Genomic DNA, 26650 nt, shown 5'->3' with positions numbered 1-26650 from the left:
TTACCTTTGGGGTACTTTTTACTGGAGTAGATTTCTGAATATACGTTTCTACTTTTACTCACGTAAAACCTACTGCAATAAAAATTGCACTCATTTTAGCCACATTAAGGCATGCTCCTTAGAGGAATGTTTGGTTTTTGCAGGTGATGTGGTCTTTCTGGCTTCATCAAAAGGTAGATCATCTCTAACTCACTCAGGGCGTCAGGTCAGCAGCAGATCAGAGTTCACACGTCCAAGGTTGATGTTGAGGTGATGGTTTTCAGCTGGAATAAGTGTGGCGTATCCACTCTAGGTTGGGATTAGTTGCTTTCGCAAGACGAGGAGTTTTTGTATCGTTGGGTCTTGTTCATGAGCAAAGGGGAGGTGTAAGTTTTGATTTACTGGTGGAGTTATAGTGCTGTGCAAAAGTCTTGAGCCACCCCTCATTTCTTTATACTCAGACTTTCTTGTCATTTTTTTTTTTTAAAGCGGCCTTGAGCAATAGCTCTCGAGGCTTTCCGGAGGTCTTTTCAAATTATTCTTTGGACATTGGCTGCTTTTCACTTATTTTCAGTCCAGTCCTTTTACCCGACCATTTTCAGAGAAATGACTTGTTGATTGTTAAGCCATTTAACACTGACCTATGAGTCATTTAAGCATTTTCAAAAGGCTCCTAACTTAACAGACATTCACAATTTGACTCACTCTCCAGTTTGTGTCTTTAGAGAAATTTGGGGCTTATTTTCATATTTGGTTTTTGATTCAGTGCAGTTAAAATACATTAAAAATACCCCAGAATATTTCAAATTACTCAACACCAAACACACCTGTGAAAGAAAAGCAATATAAGGCTATGTTTTTAATAAGAGAACACACTCATTTAGATCAAGTTAATTAAAACTGGATGATTACTGCAATAAAGGAGTGATATTGGCCTTTTCAAAAAGTCCTTTAATTGACCACACATCATTACAGTACATAGAGTAACTTCATCTTTAAGGCTTTCCTACACATACGGCACAAAAACACTCAATACTGAAAACTATTTGGCATGAAAATAAAAGACAGGAAGCAGAGAGTGTGTCAGCTGTTGGCAGTGGAGTGTAGTGTAGCACAGTAAAGGGGTCTTTGCTCAACATCTCATCATAAGAAGTTAGAACAATAATGATGATTAAGAAGTTTAAAGAGGCACTTCTTCATCAAAGCTCCTTCAGTGAGCTCTGACGAGAATTAACAGACTCAGCAGTTCCTCCTGTGAGACTTTAAAAATCTGATTTGTCAAGGAGCAACAAAGGTAGAGGATGTAACGTCTTTATGTGGACCAATTCTGCTTTTCCTACATTTTTGCATCCATCCTCTGTTCCAGTGGCCGAAGCTCATGTTAAACATGGGCAAAACGTATGTACAAGCAACCCTTTTGAGCCGCAAACTCCAAATGCCATCTTATCAGGTAGTTCTTTTGCTCTTTATGATATCAGTAAGAGCAGATGTCCTTATATATTGTCATCGCTACTGGGGATACACTAGGTTTGAGTGTGGGATGCTGCAATGTCTTCAAATCACATCAGGAGTGTTTTAGAAATGTAATCTTCAGTCTACAGAGGGTCTTTTATTTTGAAACTTTATCTGATTTCTATGCCCGAGCATAGAGACACTTCTGAAACACGTCTGCTGGAATCAAAGCGCTTCCTTAAGTGAGTGCAGTGTATTCCCAGGCTGGTCAAAGGGATGAAGTGAGACCCATTTTAAGATAAATACGGATTATTTTGAACTGTGAATCATACAAAGCTACTCTAGAGTCCAAAAATAAAAATATTCTTCCCATTTCCAGCTCTGTCCATTTTTAAGGTACCACAACCTGAAACTGCACTGAAAAAAATAAATTAAATGCATTTAAGGAATTTTAAAAAATACAATTTTAAGTATTACAGAGATTCCCAACAGACCACAGACGTAACCAAATTATTGCAAGCGTATGTAGAAAATACATAAACAACCAACAGTACTTGTTTTTGTAATAAACAGGTTTTCAGATAGTTCTTCTAACCACATTATAACTATATCAATGTCAACTGTCATATGAGGGGCAAACTAATTTACCATCCACCTGAACGTGACAGAGCCCGTTCTTGTTTCCTTTTACGTCCCGGTTATTCGCTTTATTCCCGCGACATTTGAGACATGAATATATGGAGATCGTGTTAACACCACACATGATAATCTTGCGAATAATACGGTGCCATTAACTACCTGAACTGTAATTATATTTCATGTGGTTGCCTTTTCATTAACCTGAATCATTCTCATTGTACAGTTATGGTTACAGACTGTCTACACTCAGATTTTCAGTCGGAGGTTATTTTATGCTTGAATGAATTAAACCCAATTTTAATAAGCACCAGTTTATATATTTGCATGTCAGAATCAGAAAAGATCACACAGGAGAAATAATCTTGATATTTTCAAGGAAATATCACAAATTAATCTGGAGACAGACATTTACTCACGCACTGTGAAGGTGTGCCATCACAGGCTGTGCTTATTATTATTTCAAATTTTTATCACCAAAGTATTAGAAATTATTTTGGTCCTGCAATTAACAGTTAGTAAAAATCAAATGTATTTTATTTTTTACATGTCCTTAGAATCACTTTGTTTAATAAACTTTATGTATTTTTACCTGTTTTACTGCCTGATTTTTATGCACTTTGTGACTTTTTCACAAATATATTTGCAGTCTTTGCAATTTGATTCATTATTTTATGCAACTGTTTTATTTCTGTTTCCTTTTTTTGTGCAACAGTGGAAACGTAGGGGAAAAAAAAGAAAACTTTGGTGAAAGTGTGCACATGTAATGCATAATTTATGGTTTGTTATTCACCTCCAAATTTACATTATTGTGCCTCATCATGACTCTACAAAGACAAGGAGAAAGGAGAGGTCTTTTCTATGAGGAGGGAAGAGAAAGGTGACATTTTTTTTTAATTACAGAAATCTTTGGGGATCGTAGAAAGAGCTCCAGAACAGACATTAGTTAACTTTTAGAGAAACATTAAACTGATACATTAACTTAAATGGGTTAAACTTCCCCAAGAAAAAAAATAAACAACACTGATTTTTAGAAAAGCAGGCCCTCAGTAGAAAAGATAGTCTCTGTTTTATGTGCATTAAAGAAAATGTTTCTGATTTTATTTATATACCAAGTAATCACAGGTTGAATTTAAACTTGTTTTAAAGCTTCTCTGTGTGCTGTATTTCTCATTCAGTATGTGGTAGTTTTCACGGTTAGTTACTTATGCTGCTGCTTCAAATTAAAAGCACTCAGCTAGACACAACTGAGAGGCTTTTATTGTGAATTTAGCCGCACACATTTGAAGCGTGGCCATGAAAATGATCTGCGGCACATTCAGATTGGGAACTGTTGTATTACAGTACGATTAACAAAAAAAACAATAAAAAAAAAAAAATACCTGCCACAAGTTAAAATCCTCAGCTACCCATGAAGTCATTTGTGCTGTCGTCCAGTCAAAGCTGCACGTTGTATCATTACTTCTTTTAAAAGCAGTTCAACAGTTTTCTTCCCATTTTAAAAGTAAATTAAGTTAAATAACATATCAAGAGGCACATTTACAAATGAAGGAATTTCCTTCACAGTCCACTGGAAGGTGTTGCAGTGCGCAGAGATCAGAGTTTCAAACCAAAGTGCCTGCTGCAAAAACCATCCATTAATGAAGTTTAGAAACCACTTCACCTCCAGAATTAAACCATTTCCAGCTTGCTTCCAGTATTCAAGAATAATCCCCCATTTCACGATCATATGTACACACTACACTAGCTTTAAGAATAATCTGGACACACAGTGTTTATAAACTGCAGAGGAATCACTTCACCACACAATAAGATTTTAACACTGAACTGGAGGACAGATGAACTTGTTTAGACAGGTCACTTTGCAGTAATGAAACACATCGGGGTTAAAGCCCTCTGTGTGTGCATTCAATAGTTTTTAAAAGAACACTCAATGTGCGTTTTCTTCTGTGAAGACCGGATTGTCTTTGGGCGCTCCTCCATCTGACGCAGGGTGCGTTTGGTCTTTGTCAGAGTCTGTGTGTGAGATGTGGGTGGTGTCTGCTTGTGTGGGAGTTTCCGTGGTGGATTTCGGCGGGTGTGCGCCGTCATCGCTCGAGTTTCTGTGCGAAGTTGCCACCGCCTCGTACTCGGCCACCGCCCGCTCATTAGGCACCTAGCAACATGAGAAACAAAAACATTGAGGGCGGCTGGCAGGAAGCCAGTTGAACATGTGGCACAATCGCCGAACAACAGTTTAGGTTACATCTGCTAGATCATGTGTAACTGCTTCCAACAAAAGGCTAGCTGGAAAAACCTGCCTGAGCTGTTACTAGCCAACAAAGACATGGATACAATGGTGCTAAAGCTAACACTAGCTGTTTACATAACGTATTAACTATGACAAGTATTTAAGAATTGGGTAACCTTCCCTGAACTTCCTCTGCTACTCTGACTGCTTCCAGGTCATCTTCAGACCTCAGCTCTCTCGTCCTGGCTCTGTTCCAGGCGCTCTAAAGAGCCTGCACGGTTCAGGGTAGATGGCAACATCGGTGCAGTCTGAACGTGTTTGTCGGTGGTTAATGAATAAAAAGATTTCCTGCACTGTTAGCGAGGCTGCACGACCGCAACCGACACCTCTGTGCTTAAATTTTAAAGATTTGAACCAAATTTCAACCTCGACGAGTTTGTCGAGTGATGTTAAAACTATTATATAGAACATGTCAGTACTGATGTTGTTTCTACATTTTAGAGCCATAAGCAATGCTCAGTGTGTTCAAATATGACTACATTAGAAATTTATTCTGACTCAGGAGGAAAAAAACTAGAAGATGGGTCTGGTACCAAAATGTAGGTAAAAATGAGACCCTTCAGATGCTAAAAGACCCTTTAAAGTTTACCCGAAACTTTAAAGGGTCTTTTTGATATTTTCTCTGTTGAATCATTGGAAAACAGATCAAACCTCCAGGGTACCAGTTCTGGTTCCTGTTCCTCTGCTGGACACACATTAGAATGTTGTCATTTAACTACAGATGATGCTTTTCCATGAGATCAGATTTTTGGCTGTGGGTGTAAAATTGATTTGGCGTCAGTTTTTAAAAAGGGCATAAATGTTTTTTTAAATAAGTAAATCTCATTTACTTGAAAGTATTACAAATTGTGCATCTGTATGTATATTGAGGGCCTGTAACTCACCAAATAGTCATAGTACACATAACTTCATTAAATAGCCTGAAGTTATTGTACAAAAATGACAAAAGTGGCTCCTAGATGTGAGCTTGTGTTTACTCCCAGAGCTTACTGCAGTGTTTTACAGTTTCATAACTCCAGTATTGCAAACAGACTCTCACTCCCACACTATTTAACTAACCTGTAACTAAAAATGCTAGCCCTTCATCTGGCAAAGAGAAGCTGTCTTAAATAGGAAGCAGCTGCAATCACACCGCCACTGAATACTGCACACAGGTTTAATGTAACTTAAGTTTATCAAGGACAGATTAAGAAAAGTTAATGAAATGCTGTCATGTGATAGTAAATATTGTGGAAAAATGATTAGAAGTAGCAGCTTTAAACCTCCCTAAAAACCGGTGAGGATACGAAAATGAAGAAATTTAACTGCATTTAAAAAAAGAATCAATTAAACAAAGCTAGCTTTTCATTATAAAGTAAATATATGTCCACCATATGTTTCCTATTATTTTTAACATCATTAGTGTTTGTTTTCGCAGATGTGGGTGGTTTTTTTTTTTTTATTGCAGTTTTACAGATTTTTTTTTTTTAATATCTGTTTGTAAAAATATTTTAAAAACTGTTAAAATTGAATTTAGTGACACAAAAGCTGTTACAATTTTCATCCTACATTTGTTTAGCAGCTTTAATGAAAATCTTGTGTTTTATCCCCTTATAGGGAGGATTTACTGCTCAGCATGGCTTTTATTTTTTTTATTATTTTACTGTGTTTAAACTAAACTCAGAGCAAAGTGCAGCTAAGAGTCTTATTTAATCTTCAGATCAAATTGATTAAATAAGACTCTGACAAAATCTGATTTATTTGCTTGCACGGCTGCTACGTTATGGAAAAAAAAAAAACATATGCTCATTTTTCCCATAGCAAACAATACATCATTTTATCTGCAATTGTAATTATTAACTTAAACATTACACAGTTATTGTTGTGTAATCGCAACAAGGAAATGGGGATAAATTTAAAAATATGTACACACTGCTATAAAAAGTGTTTTTTTCCCCCCCTCTATGGACAGTATAACTCTTCATAAAAACTGTACGCGTGGTGATTTGTTTTTATAACTCATCTATCTGGATACTAAAGTTAGAGACAGCACGTCCAAGTAGTTCATGCTGTGGTTTAGGTGAGTTATATTCCAATTAGTCTGTCACTTAGCACAATTAACAGGTTGTGTGATGCACCCATATAGTCTATGGTAATAAAAGCTTGTTAGCATTAGTTTGGCCAACAGTGTTTCACTGTTTGTCCAAGGTGCCAACATTGAGTCCCAAAACAAACAGGTGATAGTTATGTTATTTTTTTTATTTTTTCATTATTTTTATTTGAAAGGGACTGTGTACAACACTAACATAAATGTTGTTATTTGAGCCACTGTACCAGAGTTAGCTTAAAGCTCATTTGCATCTGCCATACCTTGGCAGGTCACATTTTTACCTACTTTTATGGTCACACAATAAAAGGTCTAAATTGCTAAAACAGTATGTGAGTGAAAATGCACCAACGTTAAGAAAAGAAGCATGCGATTTTTATAACACAAGAAAGAGCTGTGAAGCAAAAAAAGAAGGCAAAAAAAATTATTTTATGCATATCATCTTCTTTTCTCAGCAAAGAAAATGATATGCATATTTTTTTAACTATGAAAATTATTAAATGCGTTTTGGCCAGAAAGTCTATAACAGTTGTGTTTTAAAGATATATTATATTTAAAAACAGAATATATTGTTTTGGGAAATTCTGCAGACAGCAGCAGTGCCATCAAAGCAACAAAAGACTGAAGTAGCTGCTTTACCGAGCACAGATTATCTAAACACCTCATCAGTCAGGGGTAAAGCTCAGTGATCAGCTCCCGGCCACAAAAGCAGACCTCAGACCCCGCCCCCAGAGGGTGGGGTTGGAGGTGACATCACCGGGGAGAAACCCATACATGTAAGCGCCTCACATGATGTCAAGAGTCAGGTGTGGGCGGTTCACAGACACACAAAGACGTACATGCATGTACACGCCCACAACCCACACAGACCCAGGTATGCCTGAGTCACTGTTATCACCCCATGCATGAAAAAACACACACACAGAAAATCCTGAACTACACCCCCACCTCACAGACGCACACACACACACACACAGTAGTTTTCCATCAACCTTTGCACGCAACACCATCTCACCTTTCTTCAGTGTGTGTGTGGGCAGCCAGTCAGGAGGAAGTGTCAGATTAGTGAGTTAAAGCATGAAGAAGAGACATTTCAGACACAACAGATGGAAACAGTGAGTTATTATTACACAACGCCTTGTAATACAGCAGCTACAGCGGCATGTGGCTATTTAAAAAATTACACACCATGTAAAATGTCCACAAATCAAAACCCTTCCCTGATTTAAATCGTGCTGATGTCTATAACTGACTGAGCTCACTTCTAACCGTTTTCTTATTTTTATACTTGTTGATCAGTCTGATTTGTTTTTACTCCTGTTTGGATCGCCAGTAAATTCATCATCAGGAATATCCTCTTTTAACCAGACAGGCTGGCTGCTATTTTTAGATCTCTTCCTGAAAGTCCCGGTCTGACCACTTACACACTACAAAAAGCAACTCGTGCCTCGGGCTGACCCGGATTGCATCTGATAATGAATGTCAGGTCTCAGGCAGTTTTCAGCTTAAAAGTCAACAGTTTAGAAGCATTAACGCTGGTGTTTGGCTATGGTGAGTTAAGGACTTTGTTCAGTTCTCCCAAAAAATAACAGGGTATGGCCGATGGTGATGATAAAAATCGCGCAGATAAGATGCTGCTGGTTTGAAAATGTGCTAGAACAGGAGCAAAGATCACCCATGAGGGGAAGAAACATGAAAAAACATGAATAAATAAAACAATCAGTACAAGAAGCTCCGACAGGCTTCAGACTTTTGTGTTCTTGTGAGATTTTAAACATGTAAACCGATAAACAGAAAATATAGTTTTGAAATTTGCACTGTTAAAACTTTTATACAAGTTAATTCTATAAGAATTCGGGACCTGGACCCTTTAGTTTCTTTCTTTCTTTTTTTATTTAACTCTCCACAACGTTTCTAATATTTACGGTAAAATAATTTTAATCTGCACATCTTTTTCTTTGTTTTCACAGGAGTAGGGATGGGTATTGATAAGATTTTCACGATTTCGATTCCATTTTCGATTCTGTTTAACGATTCGATTCTTTATCGATTCTCTTATCGATTCTTTTTTAAAAAAGGAGAACACTAAGGTCGATTAGCTTAGAACTTTGTTTTATATCTTCTCTTTGAACAAGATAGAAATTTAGGAGTAGCATGGCCTTACAAACCCAACAGTGAGATCTTAAGAGATCCTTAAGAGATCCACAGCCTATGGCTCTTCAATGGGGTGTCACAGGGTCCCCGGGGAAAAAAATTGTAAATCTAAAATAATAAAATAAATATTCTTCTGTAGCAATAAGAAAGTATAACATAAATTATTCTGTAGCAATTACACAAGAATATCCAGTAATGTCCCTGCCTACAATTAAACACATTCACTTACCGAAAATCGGGGGCATCTGGCAAATGGGTGCAAGCCTTTTACCACAAACTTAGTCACTGCTCAGTGACATTCGTATCCTGGTCTGAAAGGAGACGCTAACGGTAGACTGCAGCGACAACTGCCAGCGAGCGCCAGCCAGACTCTGTCTGTCTCTCTCATCGTGGTCACCTAAATGCACAGTAATGGCAGGATTTGTAATAAGGCAGATCGCGCTAACATAATATGCACTGTTAGTTGATTATTTACCTGCCGCATTAATGGGAGAGGACGTACAAACGTTACCGCTGCTGCTGGGTTGAGATTCACGAGTCCGGAGCGGAATTAAAAACACGACATTCATTTGAGGTTATCGCGTGTTTTGTGAGCAAATGCTTTTGCATATTCGTAGTGTTTCCTCCCTTAAATGAAATATCTACTTTGCAAGTATTGCAAGTTGCCCTGTTGTCATCCGTTCTCGTAAAGTATGACCAAACTTTTTAGCGTTTGAGCCGCCATGTTTCCTGCCAGGTAAATGACGCTCCACAACGTGGTGACGTCATTCGGGGCGACTGGAATCGATAAGGGAATCGTTTGCAAAAATGGCAAACAATTCCAAGGAATTGAAACAGTGGGAACCGGTTCTCAACAAGAACCGGTTTTCGATACCCATCCCTACACAGGAGTAAACGTATGCACACAGGAAACACACTGACCAGTCGTATGCTTTGTAACTCATTCTCTCAGCCAGTCAAATCATTTATTCAGAGCATGTGTGAAAACGGAAACTCTGTGAGGAGACAAGCTGCAGAAGTCTGAAGAAAATCAGGGAACAGGACATAAAAGAAGTTGAAGCTAAGATAGTTTAATGTAGTTAAGAAGAAAAGACGAAACTCAATTAAAAAAAATAATTAAAAGGTGTAGTTTTAGTTTTGTATTTTCTTGACCCTCCAGGTCAATGTCAAAATTAATAATAAGCACTGCTGAAAAACTGCTGGATTATACTTTCTTTGTTTTATCTGACAGCCGGTTGTTGGCTTCATACAGACACCCATGTCCAACTGTTAGGTTACTTCAGTTATACTACTTTGAATATGCCTGCTGTAGGCTCAGATGCACTTTAACAGTCTGATTTGGATGATAATGACAATCCTTTTGGTTTAATTCTTGAGGATCAAACCATTTGAGTTCGATCCCAAAATTGAAACCCAATTTTTCTACTCAGATTTCTTTTGGACTTTTTAACCTGGGTTTAGTTGTTGTCTAAAATTTCCAGTTTAAAACACTGAAAACTTGCATTTTAAAAAGAAACTGAACTATCAAAGCCATTAGGTTTAAAATTACTTCCTTTTTCCCCCCCTTTCTTCGACTTATTTTTGATCTTGAACTGCTTGTATATCCCACCATTAGTTGGAAAGAACATATTTTGGAACAAACCATCAGCCCAAAATAAACTTGGGAATGGCTCTAAGCTAAAGAACAGCAGTAACAGCAGCTAAAGTAGCCCACATTACTGGTTGTTCAACATATTTTGAGAAAGCTGCTTGTGATAATGCATAGCTACGACACACAGACGATTGTCTGTAAAGCTCTGCGTAGGACAACCACGCAGGTCCCTCCCAATGCAGACTGCCACTGCACTGAACACAGGTCTCGCTCACCTCCTGCCCCGTGTACCAGGTTTGCCTCCCTGTGACTTTGTGCATTTCCCAAAACTGGAACTAAAGTTGAAGGATCAGTGTTCTGATGCAGTGGAGGACATCCAGCTCACATTACAGAGCCACAAGTATACACGGACGTAACAGTCCTTTCTGAAAAAAGCAGCTACACTGAAAACAGTCTGAGAACTCGAGTCTGATCTGATTAGAGATCAGCTGAAGATAAAATCAGGTGAGGCTTTTGATATTCAGGTATCTGCTCTCAGAACTTTCTGATCACCCCTCGTGTACACATTAATACATTTATCATGTTTGATTCAGCGCACAATGACTTCACTCTTACTTTGAAAGTCCGGGTCAACCAGGTCAGGTTGCTGCTGTGGCATAGAGTTGTCTCAGGTTTCATACCCTGCTTATTCTAACTGAAACTCCACCTTCCTGGATTGCAGCTGCAGCAGACCTTGTGGTGGCACCACTTCTCCACCTGCTGCAGGTTCTACATGTGGGGCTGACCTCCAGCTTGACAGAACAAGGACTAGCATCACCAGCTGCACTGGAGATGGTGGAGGAGGAGTGCGTCCATGAAATGAAGACCCTACTACAGCGGCAGCTGATTAGTGATAATTAGCTCTGTCACCTCACTGCTGACAGAGCTGTCGCTACATTTAGCCACTTTTCTGACCCTTTTTGCTTTGTCTTTCCTAAAAAGACTGAGCTAAAAGTCTATACACTCTCTGAAGCCTCTATACTGAGGCTTCAGAGAGTGACAGACCTGCTGCGGCTTTTAGCTTCTCTAATCATAGCACACTGTTGATGATGTGGTTCTGCTGGAGCTTTCTTCTGGTTGAAAGGAAGTTTTTACTTCCCACTGTCACCACGTGCTTGCTCACAGGGGTCATCTGATTGATGGCTTTTCTCTGTATTATTGTGAAATCTTTACCTGACAGTATAAAGTACCTTGAGGCCACTGATACTGCGATATGGCGCTCTACAAATAAAACTGTATTAAATTGACTGCAGAAGACAGAAAACTGTTCAGGAGAGTCCCAGTTTAATATTCCCACAACTTGAACCAAACATAACATTACTGTAAGTCGTCCGAAATGACTAGTTCTCACATTTTTAGTTCCTAAATCAGATTTTTGTTTTTCTTTTCATGTGCTCATGACTAAAACTCTGCTTGGCTACTGTCTGTTCACCTGCAGTGGGTGAGGGTCTCGAGTGCTGTTCTTTGCCAGGCTGATCATCTCTTTGATCTGGACGAAGGCGAAGGCAATGGTGACCCAGGGGGCACCGGAAAGCATCCAAGCCGGCCTGTTCGGGTCCTCCTGATCCTCCTGATGTTTGGTCTTCCTTACTGGCAACAAGGGAGCCTGTCGCACTGGGGCCGGGCTGCCGTCGGGGGCGTGACTCTGCACCAGGTCGATGGTGGCGATGGGGACTGGACTGGAGGGCACAGGGATGTTCTCTGCTAGCATTTTGTCCTCTGGAAGAAGGTGCAGAGGGAAGAAACACGAAACGACAGGCAGAAAAATATAGATTTTAAGGATCTGAATGTGTATCATGTCACAGCAAAAGCATCAGTTAAAACAGTTTGTTCTGCTAATCTAGAGCAGGGTATTCCAGACATACTTTTCCAGCTTTTCCTCCACCTCTCTTGGTCACTCTCCAGAGCTCATGACCACCGGTGAGGGTTATAATGTAGATCTACTGGTAAATCAGGAGTTTTCCTCTCGATCAAAGCCCTCTCATTACCACATTATCTGTAAAACTGCACCAATCCACATCACTCATGAACATCCTGACACACTTAGACCCAACCCCGAGGGACAAACCCAGCAAAAGCAGTGGAAACATGACCAGCCGTGATCCAACATCCGGCTCAAAATATCAACAGGAAGCACAGCTTTTGTTTACTGCGGATCACATAGTTTTAGCTTTAATTTTTAATTTTTAAGCTGCTCCTTTATCCACAAGGGGCTAAGGTCAAGGCATTAGTGTTTCCTCCTGGGATCAAACCAGGAATCTTTCACTTGTTAGGCAAATCTGTACACCTCAACACTATGGAGCTACTTTTCATCGATTTGCTTTTAGAAGGTGATTATTATGCTGTGTTCTTACACTTCTTATTAGACAAGATTAGTTAATGCTTTAGTTTTCTAAATATTGCAGACACTATAAACCTGCAATCTACTTAGTGACATACAAAACATGCCTAATGTGCATATAGAGCTGGGCGATAGAACGATAACGATATGTATTGCGAAATAAATTTTTTCTCGATAGGTAAATTAAACTATTGCAATAGGCCTCATCTCTCTTGTCCTCTTAAAAAAAAAAAAAAAAAAAGAAGAACAGCCAATCCAAATTAAGTAGCGCAGAGCTGAACCAATCACAGCCGCAGCGTCACGTCACGTGACTTGTTACGTACAGCACAAGTGCCAAGCCGCACATGTGTATTTGTTTGGGAAGCAGCCAGCCGGGCTGCCCAGGTAATGGAGGAAATGAGTGTGCCGACTAGAGAAAAATCAACCGAGAGCGTGAGCAAAGGTTACCGAAGAGAAAACAGATGATGGTTCCAATGCCGGAGAGATTGTCGAACGGAAGGGCCATAGAAGTTCCGTAGTGTGAAGGTATTTCGGCTATTTCAAGTCTGACAAAAAACAGAGTAGCGCACTGTAAATTGTCCCGAAAGCAAGTCTGGAAATACAATAAACCGGTGCATGCTCAATCTCTGACTGAAAGTGCTAATTCGTCATTCGGCTTTTGTCAGACTAAAGTAACTGTTAAAGCTGTTTGAAAAGCTAAGCTATACAACAAGGAGAGATTGAGAATTTCCTTTTAGTTCTGTTTATTTGATATTGACAAAAGTTAGTCAATTTTGTCTGTTCTTCTGTAAAACAAACTAAGATTTATTTTTAGAATTAATATTTTGTTTCTAAGTGGAATTGACAATTTAGTAGTCTGTTTTGTTTGTTCTATTTTGGAACTTAAACGCTTTAGCGGCTGCCTTTTGTGTAGTTTGCAATATTTGCCTTTATTTATCTGAAACTGAAGTCTCATGTTCCTTAAGTACATCTACCCTGTTGAACTTATTATGGGAAATAAATATTTAAATCAAAACAAGCTGCTGATTATTTCACATTTTACTTGTGAGCAACAGCACATTTAAATCTTACAAATATAGTTATTTGGCTTATATCGTGATATATATCGTTATCGCCTGAAATGAAAAAAACATATCGTGATGTGAAAAAAATCTTATATCGCCCAGCTCTATGTGCATATCTGCGATCTTGTTTATTTATTTCCCACCTTTGCCTTCAGTGTCTCCGGTTAGACACTGGATGAAGGAGAAGATGAGGAGGATGACGAGGGAGGCCATGCCGATTCCTCTGAACGTCTCTGCGGCACCTGCAGAGCAAACAGGGAAACCATTAGCAAGGTGAACTCACATTTCTCCTGTGTTTCCTACTCTAAAGCAGCTCAAATAAAACCACTTACACTACACCGGTACTGCATTTAAACATTAGCCAGTGTGCTGCAAGGCAATTTCCGCCTCATGTGCTCGTTTCATACCAAAATAATTGACGAATACTCCTCCGACCATGGCTCCGCAGCCGCGGCCCAGCCCAAGGTGCAGGCCCTGCAGGATTCCCTGTGCCGACGTCCTGAGAGCCGGCGGGACCGCGGCGCTCAGGAAGGAGATACAAGCTGCCCAAACTGAGGCGTGGGTCACACCTGGAGGACAAACAGGGACATACAGAGGGTCACAGCTGAATCTGGATTTAAATAAACTCAAGCATCCTGATGTATTCAATTAACTCCAACATCTCAGCTTTAGAGTCATTACATCAACAGCATGTGTTGAACAAATACAGGCAGAGCCTCTGAAATTATGTTTTTTAACAATTGGCCAGATTTTCAACTTAAAAACACTTCCAGTTGAAAATGAGTTTGCTTAAACATTTCATCACAACATTTAAAGTCAATGTCATGAAGCTTGGATAACTTTCACTAGTGGACTATAGGGCACATTTGAAAAGCATAGACGCAGAATTTAAACTATATTAAAGCTACTAACACCCCTATTAGCAGCATTCATATTAGCAGACCTGCATGAGTGTATGATATTAAACATGCAGAGTGTTGCCCCCATAATGCATTTGTGTACCTCGCAGCATTAATGTTCACACATTAAAGCCTCCTCTTAGACAAAGATTGGCTCTCTGTGCTGCCTCCAAACTCCAATCAAGAGTCAATAACCTGCAGATATTGACTGCTGCATTCTTTCTTATTTATTTTTCTATTGTTATCTATTATCTAAATCTATTTCTAATTCACATTTTTCTTCCTAGCCCTTGAGCAAGTGAATTGCTCTACTGTGGGATTAAATAAAGTCTATGAAAATTTGGCTTTTCATGCATTGCAAGGTCAAATGTCACAAGTTAAATTATTTTTCCTTATTTCTCCACTGCCAAGTGTCAACCATTTGTGGACTCAGGAGAATAAATAAATGCTGACATATATGTTTAATTAACCTGCAGTGACAGTTTTATTTCTTCACCTCAGCTCAGCTTCCTCTCTGCAGACCAGCTAATCATATCGAGGTAAAAAGCAGCCTGCCTCAGCCCTCCCTGTTTTTACACCGCATGTGTTGCAAATGCTAAATATACTTTTAGACTTTTTGAAATTGTGTCATTCTCAGCGTAACGCTGGACCAACAGGTGGAGCACTCAGAGCTGAATCCCCGATGCAGCTTTCACGTGTTTATTCTGCGAGGCTTAGGTGTTTTCTCAGGGCGGATGTCTCATGCAAACCAGTGAGCCACAGAGAGCAGCTGTTCACTGCTCAAGTCTTCACTGTAGTTTTATTGTATACACTGCATTTCTCACCTTACTTTGCATTGGTTAAATAAAGTCAAAGATAAATTAGAAATACAGTATTAATGATCTGGGATGCTAATTCATATGGTGTGATGGGAATATAAATATAAAAAAAATATCAAATTAATTAATATATAATAAAAATATTTTAATATTGAATAGAATATATATAACTATTAAAAACAGAAAATTAAAAAACATAAAAACACAAAATAAAAAAATAAAATTTAAATAATTATATTTACAAAAATACATAAATAAAAAAAATGGAAAAAAAACTTAAATAAAAATATAAAATGTATATTTAGTAAAAAAAATGTATTAAATGTATGTATAAATCCGTGTTGCTGCTAACTGTGGCTTTAGTTTCCACTAACTGTGAATCTGAGCCCACAAAGGAACTGAAGTGACTGAGTGAAGACTGAAAAGCTCATTAATGTGAACATCAGAAAGACAGAAGACAGATTACTGCTAAGTGTTCTGTAAACCGCAGCAGCTCCCGAACAGGAAACTAACCGCTCATAAACAGGACCTATGATGTCATATTGTCAGTTTTTTCCTTTTTAAAACTGAAACTGATCAGCCCTGTTTTGAGAAAACTGTTGCTTGCACAGAAAAGCCAGCATTCATTATCCGGGCTGAAAAAAGTGACACATGGTTTGCAAGTTTGCATTTGACTGATTTGTGACTCAGAGAAAGAGGACTTTTTCTCTGTTATTTTCAAGTCCGGCAGCGCCCTGCACATGTGCTTTCTGACGACACCTCTGTTAACATCCTCTCTGTATGTTGCAATGCTGCTACAATAAAGGAAATAACACAGAGTAATACAGATCGTGCGGTTGAGAATCCGGGCCGTTTCCCTTCCCTTCAGTTTTTTTCAAGTACTTTACAGCTTTCTGTCATCTCCTGCAGCCCTGACAGCCTTCTGCTAACCAGCGATACTGCAGGAAGAGAAACGCTGTCTGATAAGGCGCCATGCTGGACAAACAAAGCCATTTCCTGGCCTGTCCTGTCCTCTGGGTCCTAAAGTCCCAATACTCCCTGCAGACACAGACAGAGAAAGGGTTACCTTGAAGGATCTCCATGGGCAGGACGATCCAGGCGTTCTCCAGGTAGGAGATGTACAGGTAGCGAGCAGTGTTGCAGGCCAGGCCGATGTACAGCACTCTAAGGAAGGAAAGAGAAGAAGCATGAGACTTGTTGCAATTAATTACCAACTCAGTCTGTGTTGTTTCTTTGCTTTAGTGATGTTTGGTAAGACTGATATGCATTTTTAAATCCTAATAACATCTTTCCAAGGACTGAAGAAATGTCTTCAGCTGTTTCTATCCTGTAAGCATCCTGATTCTTAGTTTTACTGGAAGTATGACCATTAGGATGAACTGGTTGTGATAAGGCCACACCTTCAGTCAGTATAATCGTTCATCATTTGAATCTTTAAGTTTTGCTCTTTTTTTTTTTCCACATCAGCAAAGACAACAAATTCATCCTGTAACTAAAAATGAGCAACAGTTCGTCTGGATCTGCTTGCCTTTTTATCTTAAACCCAAACCTGCTGCAGTTTGTTTATCAGACAAAAATATTTTGTGCTATTTAACTGTTTCTTTATTGCAATAAATATTGAAGTTATGTCCCAATGGTACAGAGCATAATGCTGAAAAACTGACAAACACTCAAGCTGGTAAAAAGTCTTTAAAGTCAGCTGATTGATTTATTCTGGTGGTTTTTTGTTGCTACAAAAACAGGAAATGTATTTTAGTTATATGAGCCTGTATTTAAGTGTTCGCCTCATTAATCTTTCTGCTCTTCTTCTGTGGTGCTGTTCGTACCCATCAAGGAGGCTTTGTTCTGCTATTTCGAGAACAATACGGCACAACACGCACCGAGTTCATCGCGCTCATCACCGGGATTATTTTAATGTTTGTTCATCAGCTGAAGCGTTACTGAACACACAGACACACTCTGTTCTTTGGGTGTGTGAACACTGAGCTCGACAAGCTCTCTCGCTGAAAACAACGTTACAGGGAAAAGTCGTGTTGTCAGCATTTCCCAAAGATAATAACAACAAATGAGAGCTGTTAGGCCTCAGCCACACAGGTCTAGAGATTGGACCGTCAGTGCTGGCAACCTCTGGCTGATAGGGAAAAATGTGTATCCCCAAACTGGTTAGCCGCCTTTATTATGAAACTAGTTATAAAGAGCGCGCTGCACCAAAAATCTTGTTTTGATTGCTTTGGTTACGTGGATGACACCAAATAGTCTGCATTTCAAAAACATTTCAAAGGGGCACAACTTTTATTCATTTGCATCTCCTTGTATGGGTCGCTTCATACTTTTCACAGCTTCACGACCGCCTAGAGAGTAGTTGGCAAGTTTTTGCAGACAAGTCGGCATCTTCCATTCAAACTACAGGCAACCACAGTAAACTGCTGGCAACCAAAGCAATTACAAAGAAGTTTTTGTTGCAGCACCCTCTTTGCGCCCAATATCGCCTCCAGACAGTAATGCATTTCCTGCACACAAGCACAGGGATCTAATAAGGTTCAGCGCTTGCTGCAGTGGTGCAGAGCGACTGACCAACATCTGACCTGATTAACATTTAGCGTCTCTCTCTCTCTCTCTCTCTCTAAGAGCTTAGAAACTCTGACTAGCAAACCCAGACATGTTTTAAAGATGTGAACTTGGAAGTATTCAAATGAAGAAGTATGAATTTTAAGTTGTGATGATGTTTTCAGGCTGCCTTGTTGTCTGATAATGATCTAAACCTCCAAAATATTTCAAGTGTTACAATAAAGCACAGAATAGAAACTTTAAAAATAACAACAACATTAAATAAATAAAGCTAATATTTACTGCACCTCTACAGCGATTATCTGATTTGGTGTGGTGGGAAACTGCGATAATCCTCACAAGAAAGTACATCTTTAGAATCTGGACATTATGAGTTAAGTCTGTCCTCTAAGATGGACTCCATTAAGTGCTAAACTGAGCACATCTGAGCAGTAGCAGATGGTCTCTCTGTGCTAACAGGTTGGTTTAAAAGGGTCAACACATTAAACCTTCAGCCTGAGGTCACTTATTAACATGCTCTCATCGGTTAAAATGAAAGCAAGTGACCACCAGAGAGGAAGCTGCTGCTCAGACGCTGCAGTGAAGCAGGAAGTGTGCTTACTAGACAGAGTCACATCCTGAAAACACACAGGAAGATGAAGGGCGTGTTTGCATGAGACTGAATATACACACACAGAGTCGTTAATGCAGATTAAGAGGAACCAGACAGCCTGTGGGCCTGTAAAGGCTGTAACTGTCTTCTATGAAAGGGTGCTTTCAAAAACAGGTGAAATGTTCTCATTGCTTTAAAATTCCTAAAGGTTTCAATGCATATGAACAGAAAGGAGCTACTGTTAATATATTTAACCAGTGTGTCCAGATTTTACACATATAATGAAATAATGGCACAGCAAGCTGCTTTTGATTGGCTAAATTGAAACATGGGAAATGATATTAGGCTTCACAGCTTCGAGAAACAAAGATGACTTCCAAAAACATTTCTGCTAATGCTTCTAGTCACTTAAAAATCTACCATCAGCTCTGAAAGTGAACTAAAAGTCCCCACTGTGATCACAGAGAAAGTTAAGGTCTGTCACGTCAACGCAGCCGTATGGTGGCCAGCAGAAGTTCCCAAGGCGCCAATTCTGGACAGTGCTTACAAGCGTGGACATCCGTCATAGGACTGTATGAAGGAGGAAGATGCTGATCTGAGGAATGAGTTGGATCAGAAAAATGACAAACCGATCCTCAAACAGCTGAAGCTCTCCCTCTCTATCAGCTTCCTACTCCTCGTCTCATGTTGATGTAAAAATTTGAAAACTATTGGTTTTAAATTGCAAAGGCTGAACAGAAAACACTGCTCTACAACATGTTACAACATTTAAAATCTGAGATAGCGAGCAGCTGGATGTTTTTTCATCCTATTGTTGCATTTTTCCCTGTTTGTTGACATTTACGGCGATGATGTGCATTACCTAGATGGCCTGATTTGTCTGTCAGAGGCACTGAAATCAAACAACTTCTGACCTGTGTCCGTGTAAAAATCCCCACTGATGTCTTGCATAAGCACCTCTTCATAGTGAGCATTCCTGTTCAGTTTATTTATATTTTTGCTTCTACTTTAAAGTTAAATCAGTCTAAATATTCCCCAGTTTTAATCTGCTAACTCCCAGTGGAGAAACAAAGACATTACTACTTTCATGCCCTGTGTTTCGCTCATGTACTAACGTATATTACATGCTGTATTTTTGTTATTCTAAATAAAGGAAAAGTGAAATGTGTGTAGTTTAAGATAATCAGCAGCCTTGAGAGGAATAGAAATACTCTGAAACATTATGAATAAAAGTTTCGTTGCTAACTGGAGGTCTGGTAACCACAGTCACAGTCATGTCAGTTAGAGTCCCACTGTTTTCACTTTTTGCCAGTGAACAGCTGAGTAAATTCTTCTCTTTTGAGGCCTCTAAAAGTAAAACAAAGGACAGAAAGTACTCCACGTCTGACACCAGAGAAATGGTGCTCATCATTCATTATTCAGTTACATTATAGACCTTGTCTAGCTTCTACGACTGCCTCATTTTGTCTGAGTAATTGCTGCATGCTCCCAACTATCAGTGGCTTCGTACAAGGCTTTTGATTAATGCGAGGAACAGAAATATTAGCATGCCCTGCAGGTGTATTTATTAAGAACTTCAGCTAAATTTGCTCCATCTTCACCTCGCATAGACTTGAGAGATCTTTGAAAGTCAACAGCAGAGATGGATCTGTGAAATCTAACCCCTTGTTCTCAGATGTCGAAGCTACCCGAAGGGTCCGACCCTGAATTCAATGGCAGCATTGTCCCAAAGAGGAGCGCTCACTTGTCACAGCTCTGACACCAAACACAGCGAGGCGATGACTGAACTGTTTGGACCCACCATTAATGCGATGAATGCACAGTTTAAATGGTTGACCAAGAGTTTTTGCTTTTAAAAAGTCTTTAAAGAAAGCATGGAAGTTGTTTTTGGTCATTTATTTGAGAAGATGGATTTTTTTGAAACTGCTTACAGATTTCTTTGATTTTATGGTGGAAGAGTTAGATCAGAGGCAGCTGAACACGAGGAAAAAGGAACTCATGCTCCAGCAATGGTAATACAGATGAACTGGCTCTTTAAATAGCCCAGAAGGAGAGATAGTACTGTGTATCTAAGGAGAAACATCACCTATGTGAAACCTGACAGCATGATAATAAATAATTAGTAAATAATTCATTAGTTCATTAGTTAATTACCAGATGAGATGTTTCTGTCTTGGTTCCCATGATTATCAAAAACAAAAACATATGGGACAAAAAAAGTCAGAAAAAAAAGTTCAAAGTAAACGTGATCTCCAAGCAGCCTTAACCTCCTCAGGCCTGGCGGCCACATATGTGGACATCACATTTTGGGCTGTCTAGACCAAAATACAAAATTTTGCTCTACAAGGGCCTGATATCCACTTACGAGGACATTATACTGCAACTGTCCTATCAAAATTATAACAAATGTCTTCATATGTGGATCTCATTTTTCTCAGAAACAAAAATTAGGTTAAAAAAAAAAATCTGCTAATTGTTTGTTTTTACATTCATCAGGTCCCAATCAGCCCAAATAGCAAAGAAAAATTAAAAAAGCATGCCCTGAATGAGTTTGGGTCTTAGGAGTTGGGCTGGGCCATATTATACCGTTCACGGTAATACCGGTATAATGTTAGGCAACGATAGGAAAATGAAATATCGCAATAGAATATGAGTAAAACACGCATGCGCAGTGCCTTTGTTTTCATACGCACATGGCTGATTGTTGAGTGAAACAGATGAACCAGAATTGGTTTGTAAAAATGGTGCAACTTCAGTGATGTGGAACTGGTTTGGTGTTTGTCCGTCAGATACACGACAAAGCACATTTTTTTGCAGAACATGCAAGCGGGCTGTCGTTATTGCCGTATTTGTCGGACTAAGATGCTCTTAAATCTGGGAGTAATCTGGGTCCTAAACTCCGTATGCTTCAGGTCAAACAAACACTGCAGCATCACTGAGAGTTAAAAACTGTCTAAATTCTTTCATCTTTAATAAAACGATCAGCGTTGCTGCTTTACCAGGTGTAACTATGAAGTTTAACTTCCAGGCATCCATGAAAACATAATTTATTACATTTAACGTTAGCAGGAAGCTAGCGGAAGTTAGCTCGCTAGTTTCGCTAGTTACCTAAGCATGATATAGCATGTTCTGACTGAGAGATTTCTGAAAAAATTCAAACGTACAGCTCTGCTATCACTTCCAACACAAATGAAGACAGGAAACTAAACAGCAGTGACGTTTGTAGGGTTACTGAAGTTGGGCTAGCTGCTATATAATGATGTGCTACGTGATCGCTAGCGACACAGCTATGTTAGCATAACATAAACAGTAAAGCTGGAGGATGAACACTAACACTTTTCCACTTATAAAAGTTAACGTTAAGGTTCCTGATAGTTAGAGACAAATGCAATCGCATGGCAGGATGCTGTAAACGGACCAAACTTCAGTCAGGAGAACAACTGAGATAATCCATCCACAATATGAGGTTAGTCATTAATATACTGCAACAACATGGGAATAGAGCAGCTGTGATAGAATACAGCATTAATGAATCAATGGTACAGAAGTGGACGAAGCAAGAAGAATGAGTTTAATAAAGTTTGATTTATCTGACTGCTTTGTTTCGCTTAATGTGCCTTATAATCCCGTGCACGTTATGGTCCGAAAAATACGCACTGCACACTGCAGTTTAATGTTGCAAAGCACCTCTTTTTAACTGCAGTGGATATTATACATGGTTATGCTCAGGATATGTCAGCCCATTTCTACTGGAAATGCCTTTTGGTTAAACTTTCAGCAAGGAATTTGCATTTACACTGTTAAATTTTTATATAGCTTTAATGCACATAAAAACCAGCTTCTTGTTTAGTGAAAATAAATGGAAGGTTGTCTTTTTGCGCTAGTAATGTTGTGGAGTTGTATTTTGTCTCGCATCAATTATATCGTCAGTTATATTGTTATCGCAAATTTTCAAATATATATTGTGATAAATATTTTTGGCCATATCGCCCTGCTCTACTTAGGAGGTTAAGGAATATCAACACAAGAAGCAGCTAGCAGCAACATACAACTCAAAATGTCAATGACAACAAGCCACACAACCACTGACGACACAAAGTGTACGCAAGCAACAACCAATAAAAGTGAAGGATACACTTGCAGACATGTGAGAGAGTGGTATTACTGTTAACCAGGCAAGTGGAACCTGGAATGCTCGCTAGCGACCAACTACCAGCTACTAAATGATGTGTGATGAGAAAATCTCTGTATATGCAGGAGGAGCTTTGGTGCTTTGTAGTGTTTGTTCTTACCTGATGTGTCCCACGAGCTCGATGAACTTGTGGCTGGTGAAATACGCAGCGAGCTCTGAGATGTGGCTGAGGACGGAGCAGACCCCAAAGAGCGTGGTGGTCCCGCCCAGGTCCTCCAAGTGCCAGTACAGGAAGCTGAAGACGAAGCCGTAGCCGAAGCCCATGAACCAGGCGACGAAGAGGACGGAGCTGTAGCGCACGCTGCACAGCAGCTTCAGGAGGTCACTGTAGTGGAACTCCTGGGTGGTGTCGGGGTTGCTGGGGTCTGGGGTCGGGGTCTGGTCTGAAGCGACTGACTCCCTCTCAGTGTTCGCAGAGTCCTCCACCACCTCTGGAACTTCCTGCTGGTATTCACCGCCTTTCTCAAAGTAAAACTGAGTGGCCACAATCAACGCCACACCCATCAGAACACCAAAGACAATGAAGGCGAGCTGGTAGTTGTGAAGGCGATAATCGGGCACAGCGCAACCAGTGCCTTCGATCGCCACGGTGATGTGAGTGTGGTCAATCCAAATGCCCACCAGCAGCATTGCCAGACCCCAACCCAGAGAGCCCCACATCCTCTGCAGGCCGTAACGGTCGCGGGCTTTACCGAGATACTGCAGGGTCACCGTGTCCACGATGGTGACGGCGGGAGCGCTAAAGAACTCGCCCACGATGATGACAAGCAGGATGAGGAGGAAGATGGACTCCACCTGGTCCCTGTTGTAGATGATCTCGGGTGCTGGAGCAGGACTAGTGGTGGTCGTGGTGGTGGCCTGCAGGGTGGTGTTTGGTACAAGCTGGGTGGTGTTTAGTAAATTAAATGGAGGGTATGTTGTGGTTGTATTGGCATCCACACTACGTTCCAGCCTGTGGAGCACGACGACGTAGGAGTCCAAGAGTTCACGCACCTCCCCTAGGCTTCGCCTACTTCTGGTGTGGTTGGTGGAGTTGCTTGGTTGTGTTATGTTCTCCTGAGGCTGGACCGTCACCACGGGTGGAAGCGGTGTGGTGAGAGAAGCTCCCTTTTCCTCACATATCATTTCCGCAGGTTTGACAAACCCGATTCCACAGTTGAACATTAACCAGCACAGAACGGAAAACAGCAGCACGACTTTTCCTTTCTTGAAACGGTCCGCCACTACACCCCAGAAGGGGGCGCTGCAAAATTCAATGAAGTAGCGGATGCCGACAAGCAGCCCACTGCGGCTGGCTGACATGCCAAGCTGCTTGTAATACACGGCCAGCAGGGGGTGCAGCGAGCCGTAGGCAGCATAGAAAAAGAAGTAGAAGACTTTGGAGATGAGGAGGTGGCTGTTGATGCGGAGGCACATCCTCTCGCAGCAGTCAATGGAATTTGGGTGTGAGGCCGCCACCGCTGCCGCCTGATCAGGCGCCATCTCAGAGCCGGGCCCTGGTGGCGCTGTGACAGCCTCTTGCTGGGCCATGGAGAGGGTGTTGAATGGCTCAGCGAGGACATACTTCCTCTTCTGTTCCTCCTCATCATCTGTCAGGATGGCAACCTTGTCGTCAGCTGGCATATCTGGAAGATAAGGAAATGAGGGTTAGGGTAACGCCACAGTAACCAAATGAGGCTAAATTCATCATGTAACTACTTCACTGTGAGACATCATTAGTAGTTTTCTGCTAAAATATAAGTTATAACAGAAATCTGCTAATAAGACCCAGAAATAACCCGAAAGATTAAGAGAAATGTTTTAATATTAAATATTTTTAAAACAGAAAAAGAACATTTGTGGATAACTTGTTTGACTATGAGAGAAAACAATAAAAAGAGCAAACCTTGATCACGACATGTCTTTGTCTTTCTGTGAAAGGGCTGAGTTCTCTGGAGACTTTCCAAAAACAATACTTGTCTGACTGTGGCCAAAATCAAACAACCGGTATAAATAGATCTGCCTCTGGAGGAACATTTAGGCAGTTCTGAATACTGTAGACAAGCCCAGCTGCTTTAAAAAACCCATCTATTCAGAGTGGCATTATGGAATATTAACTTAAGGATTATGTCTTAAACAGAGCTCCTAACCTGAACCTATGTTGGGTAATATAATCCAGATTATGGCTGCCCTCTGCCACCCCTGTACACCATCACCAGGTCCTCCTGTCTCGGGAAAGCCAGGACCATCAGAGGTAACCCCTGCACCCCACCCACCACCTGTTTGACCGGTTGCCCTTTGGTAGACACTCAGGTCAATCAGGTCCCACACCTCCAGACTCACAAACAGCTTCTTCCCCTGGGCCGTTCGGACTGTCAGCTAACACCATCCCCCCACACCCCATCCCTGCACACTCACCTCACCAGCCATGGTCTGAGTAACCCTCATCATTCAGACCACTAACAAATGGACTCTATACTCAGACCAAGTCCTTTGCACTACTTCTATGCACTTTGTTCTCTAATATGTAGTCATTTTTGATCTACGCCTGGTGTCAAATATAACCAAATGGTTAAAAGCTATCAAGTAATCTGGTTCCAGATGGGACAAAAGTCTCACAGAATCTGAATTTGAAACTGTCCCGGATGTTTTCTTGATTACATAATCTATAGATTAAAAGAGTCTAAATGCAGCAGGTGATGGTCTAGATCTAGTCTCATGTGGTCCAGGAGCCAAAAGAAAAAACCTCTCTTTAATCACATGTTTTGTGTGAAAGACATGTCTGAAACTGTTTCTCAAAACATTTATTGAAACGGTTTGGTAATGAATGATAATCCAGATTAGAACAGTATCAACGTAGTGGTCCATGGTCTAGACTTGGTGTCATGAAGTCTACATGATAGAAAAACTGTGAATCCAAGCATTCAGAGGTAGAATAAAAGGTTCAAAGAATCTGATTCTGTGTTTTAAATGGCCCTAATGGGTGCTAGATAATATAATCCATTCTAGAAGGGGCTAAATGTGTAGAGTATTGTCCAAATTGGTAAAAAGAAATGAAATCATCATATTTCTGTGTCACAGTATTCACATATATTAAAACAATCTGTACACTCTCCCTTGTCCAAATTAAATGAGTCTAAATGGACGAGTTCCTGGTACTATAATCCGACCTGTGTAACGTCAGTGTTTGTGGATGTACTCTGAAGATCCTGATATTTTGTTTTTATACAAAGACGGCCAGGTTAGACTCCCTGAAGGTCCCTAAGCCTTACTTTGAGATCCACTTGTGTATCGTGACAACAATAAAACTGAAAGCTGAGCAGCAGTCACCAATACAGATATTTCAGCAAACATACGACCTCTGGAGGTCCTCAGACCCCAGTTTGTAAGCCGTCCATCTATCAGTGATGGTCTCCGCGGAAGTGTCAGACATGTTAAACAAAACTACGGGTTATCTAAATTGTATAAAACAAACCAAAGTCGGAACGTTTAAGGGGCAATTTAAGGAACTGCTAAGGAAGTGCTGGCGCTCATTTAAACCCGGTTAAACACAAAGGAAGTGTCTCCGAATGTCAGGACTTCTACCATGTAACCCAAATTAAACGTTTTAAACATGTATTTCACGAGACTTAATTTAAAATAAAGGACAAATTTAACGACAACGCAAACTAATGTTCTTACCTGCTCAGGTCACCGCTCTCATTAAACTATGACTGCGCAGTTTCTGTTCAATTTTCTCTCTTCTCCTGCGGACATTTTTCACAAAAAACGTTCAAACTACCGCTTTTATTTTCTGTAAAATATTTACAGTCTCCGACATAAGTTCATGTTTTAATTCGGGGGGAATTTTAGGTCTTTCTCGTCTCCGCCTGTCTTTGTATTGAGAACAACGGCAGCTCGTCAAACCGGAGCTTCCACCTGTCCAGAAAACAGAGACGCCACGGTCAAGCCCGCCATTGGGACCTCTACG

At 40.2% G+C, this 26650-nt stretch overlaps 1 protein-coding gene across 1 annotated transcript; it reads right to left on the bottom strand.

Annotated features, from left to right (window-relative positions):
- Positions 1-917: 917 nt before the first annotated feature.
- On the bottom strand, positions 918-26590 carry mfsd6a (major facilitator superfamily domain containing 6a). The gene is made up of 7 exons (XM_063467123.1): positions 26362-26590; positions 22802-24326; positions 16416-16513; positions 14040-14201; positions 13776-13874; positions 11660-11946; positions 918-4222 (listed from the first exon to the last, which is right to left on the bottom strand). Exons 2-7 carry the CDS (start codon positions 24322-24324, stop codon positions 3998-4000), a joined length of 2394 nt encoding a protein of 797 aa, XP_063323193.1. The 5' UTR covers positions 24325-24326; positions 26362-26590; the 3' UTR covers positions 918-3997.
- Between the last annotated feature and the right edge of the window lie 60 nt (positions 26591-26650).

This window comes from Pelmatolapia mariae, linkage group LG23 (assembly GCF_036321145.2).
Source record: "Pelmatolapia mariae isolate MD_Pm_ZW linkage group LG23, Pm_UMD_F_2, whole genome shotgun sequence".
NCBI classification, from domain to species: Eukaryota; Metazoa; Chordata; class Actinopteri; order Cichliformes; family Cichlidae; genus Pelmatolapia; species Pelmatolapia mariae.
This window is presented reverse-complemented; position numbering and strand designations above follow the sequence as displayed.

What these genes read in the sequence shown, in the direction of transcription:
- mfsd6a (XM_063467123.1), bottom strand. Translation starts at nt 24,324, where the DNA reads ATGCCAGCTGACGACAAGGTTGCCATCCTGACAGATGATGAGGAGGAA. An exon ending in AGTATTCGTCAATTATTTTG is followed by an intron (nt 13,875 to 14,039) that starts GTATGAAACGAG and finishes TTTGCTCTGCAG; the next exon opens with GTGCCGCAGAGACGTTCAGA. An exon ending in GAGACCCTCACCCACTGCAG is followed by an intron (nt 4,223 to 11,659) that starts GTGAACAGACAG and finishes TCATGTTGCTAG; the next exon opens with GTGCCTAATGAGCGGGCGGT.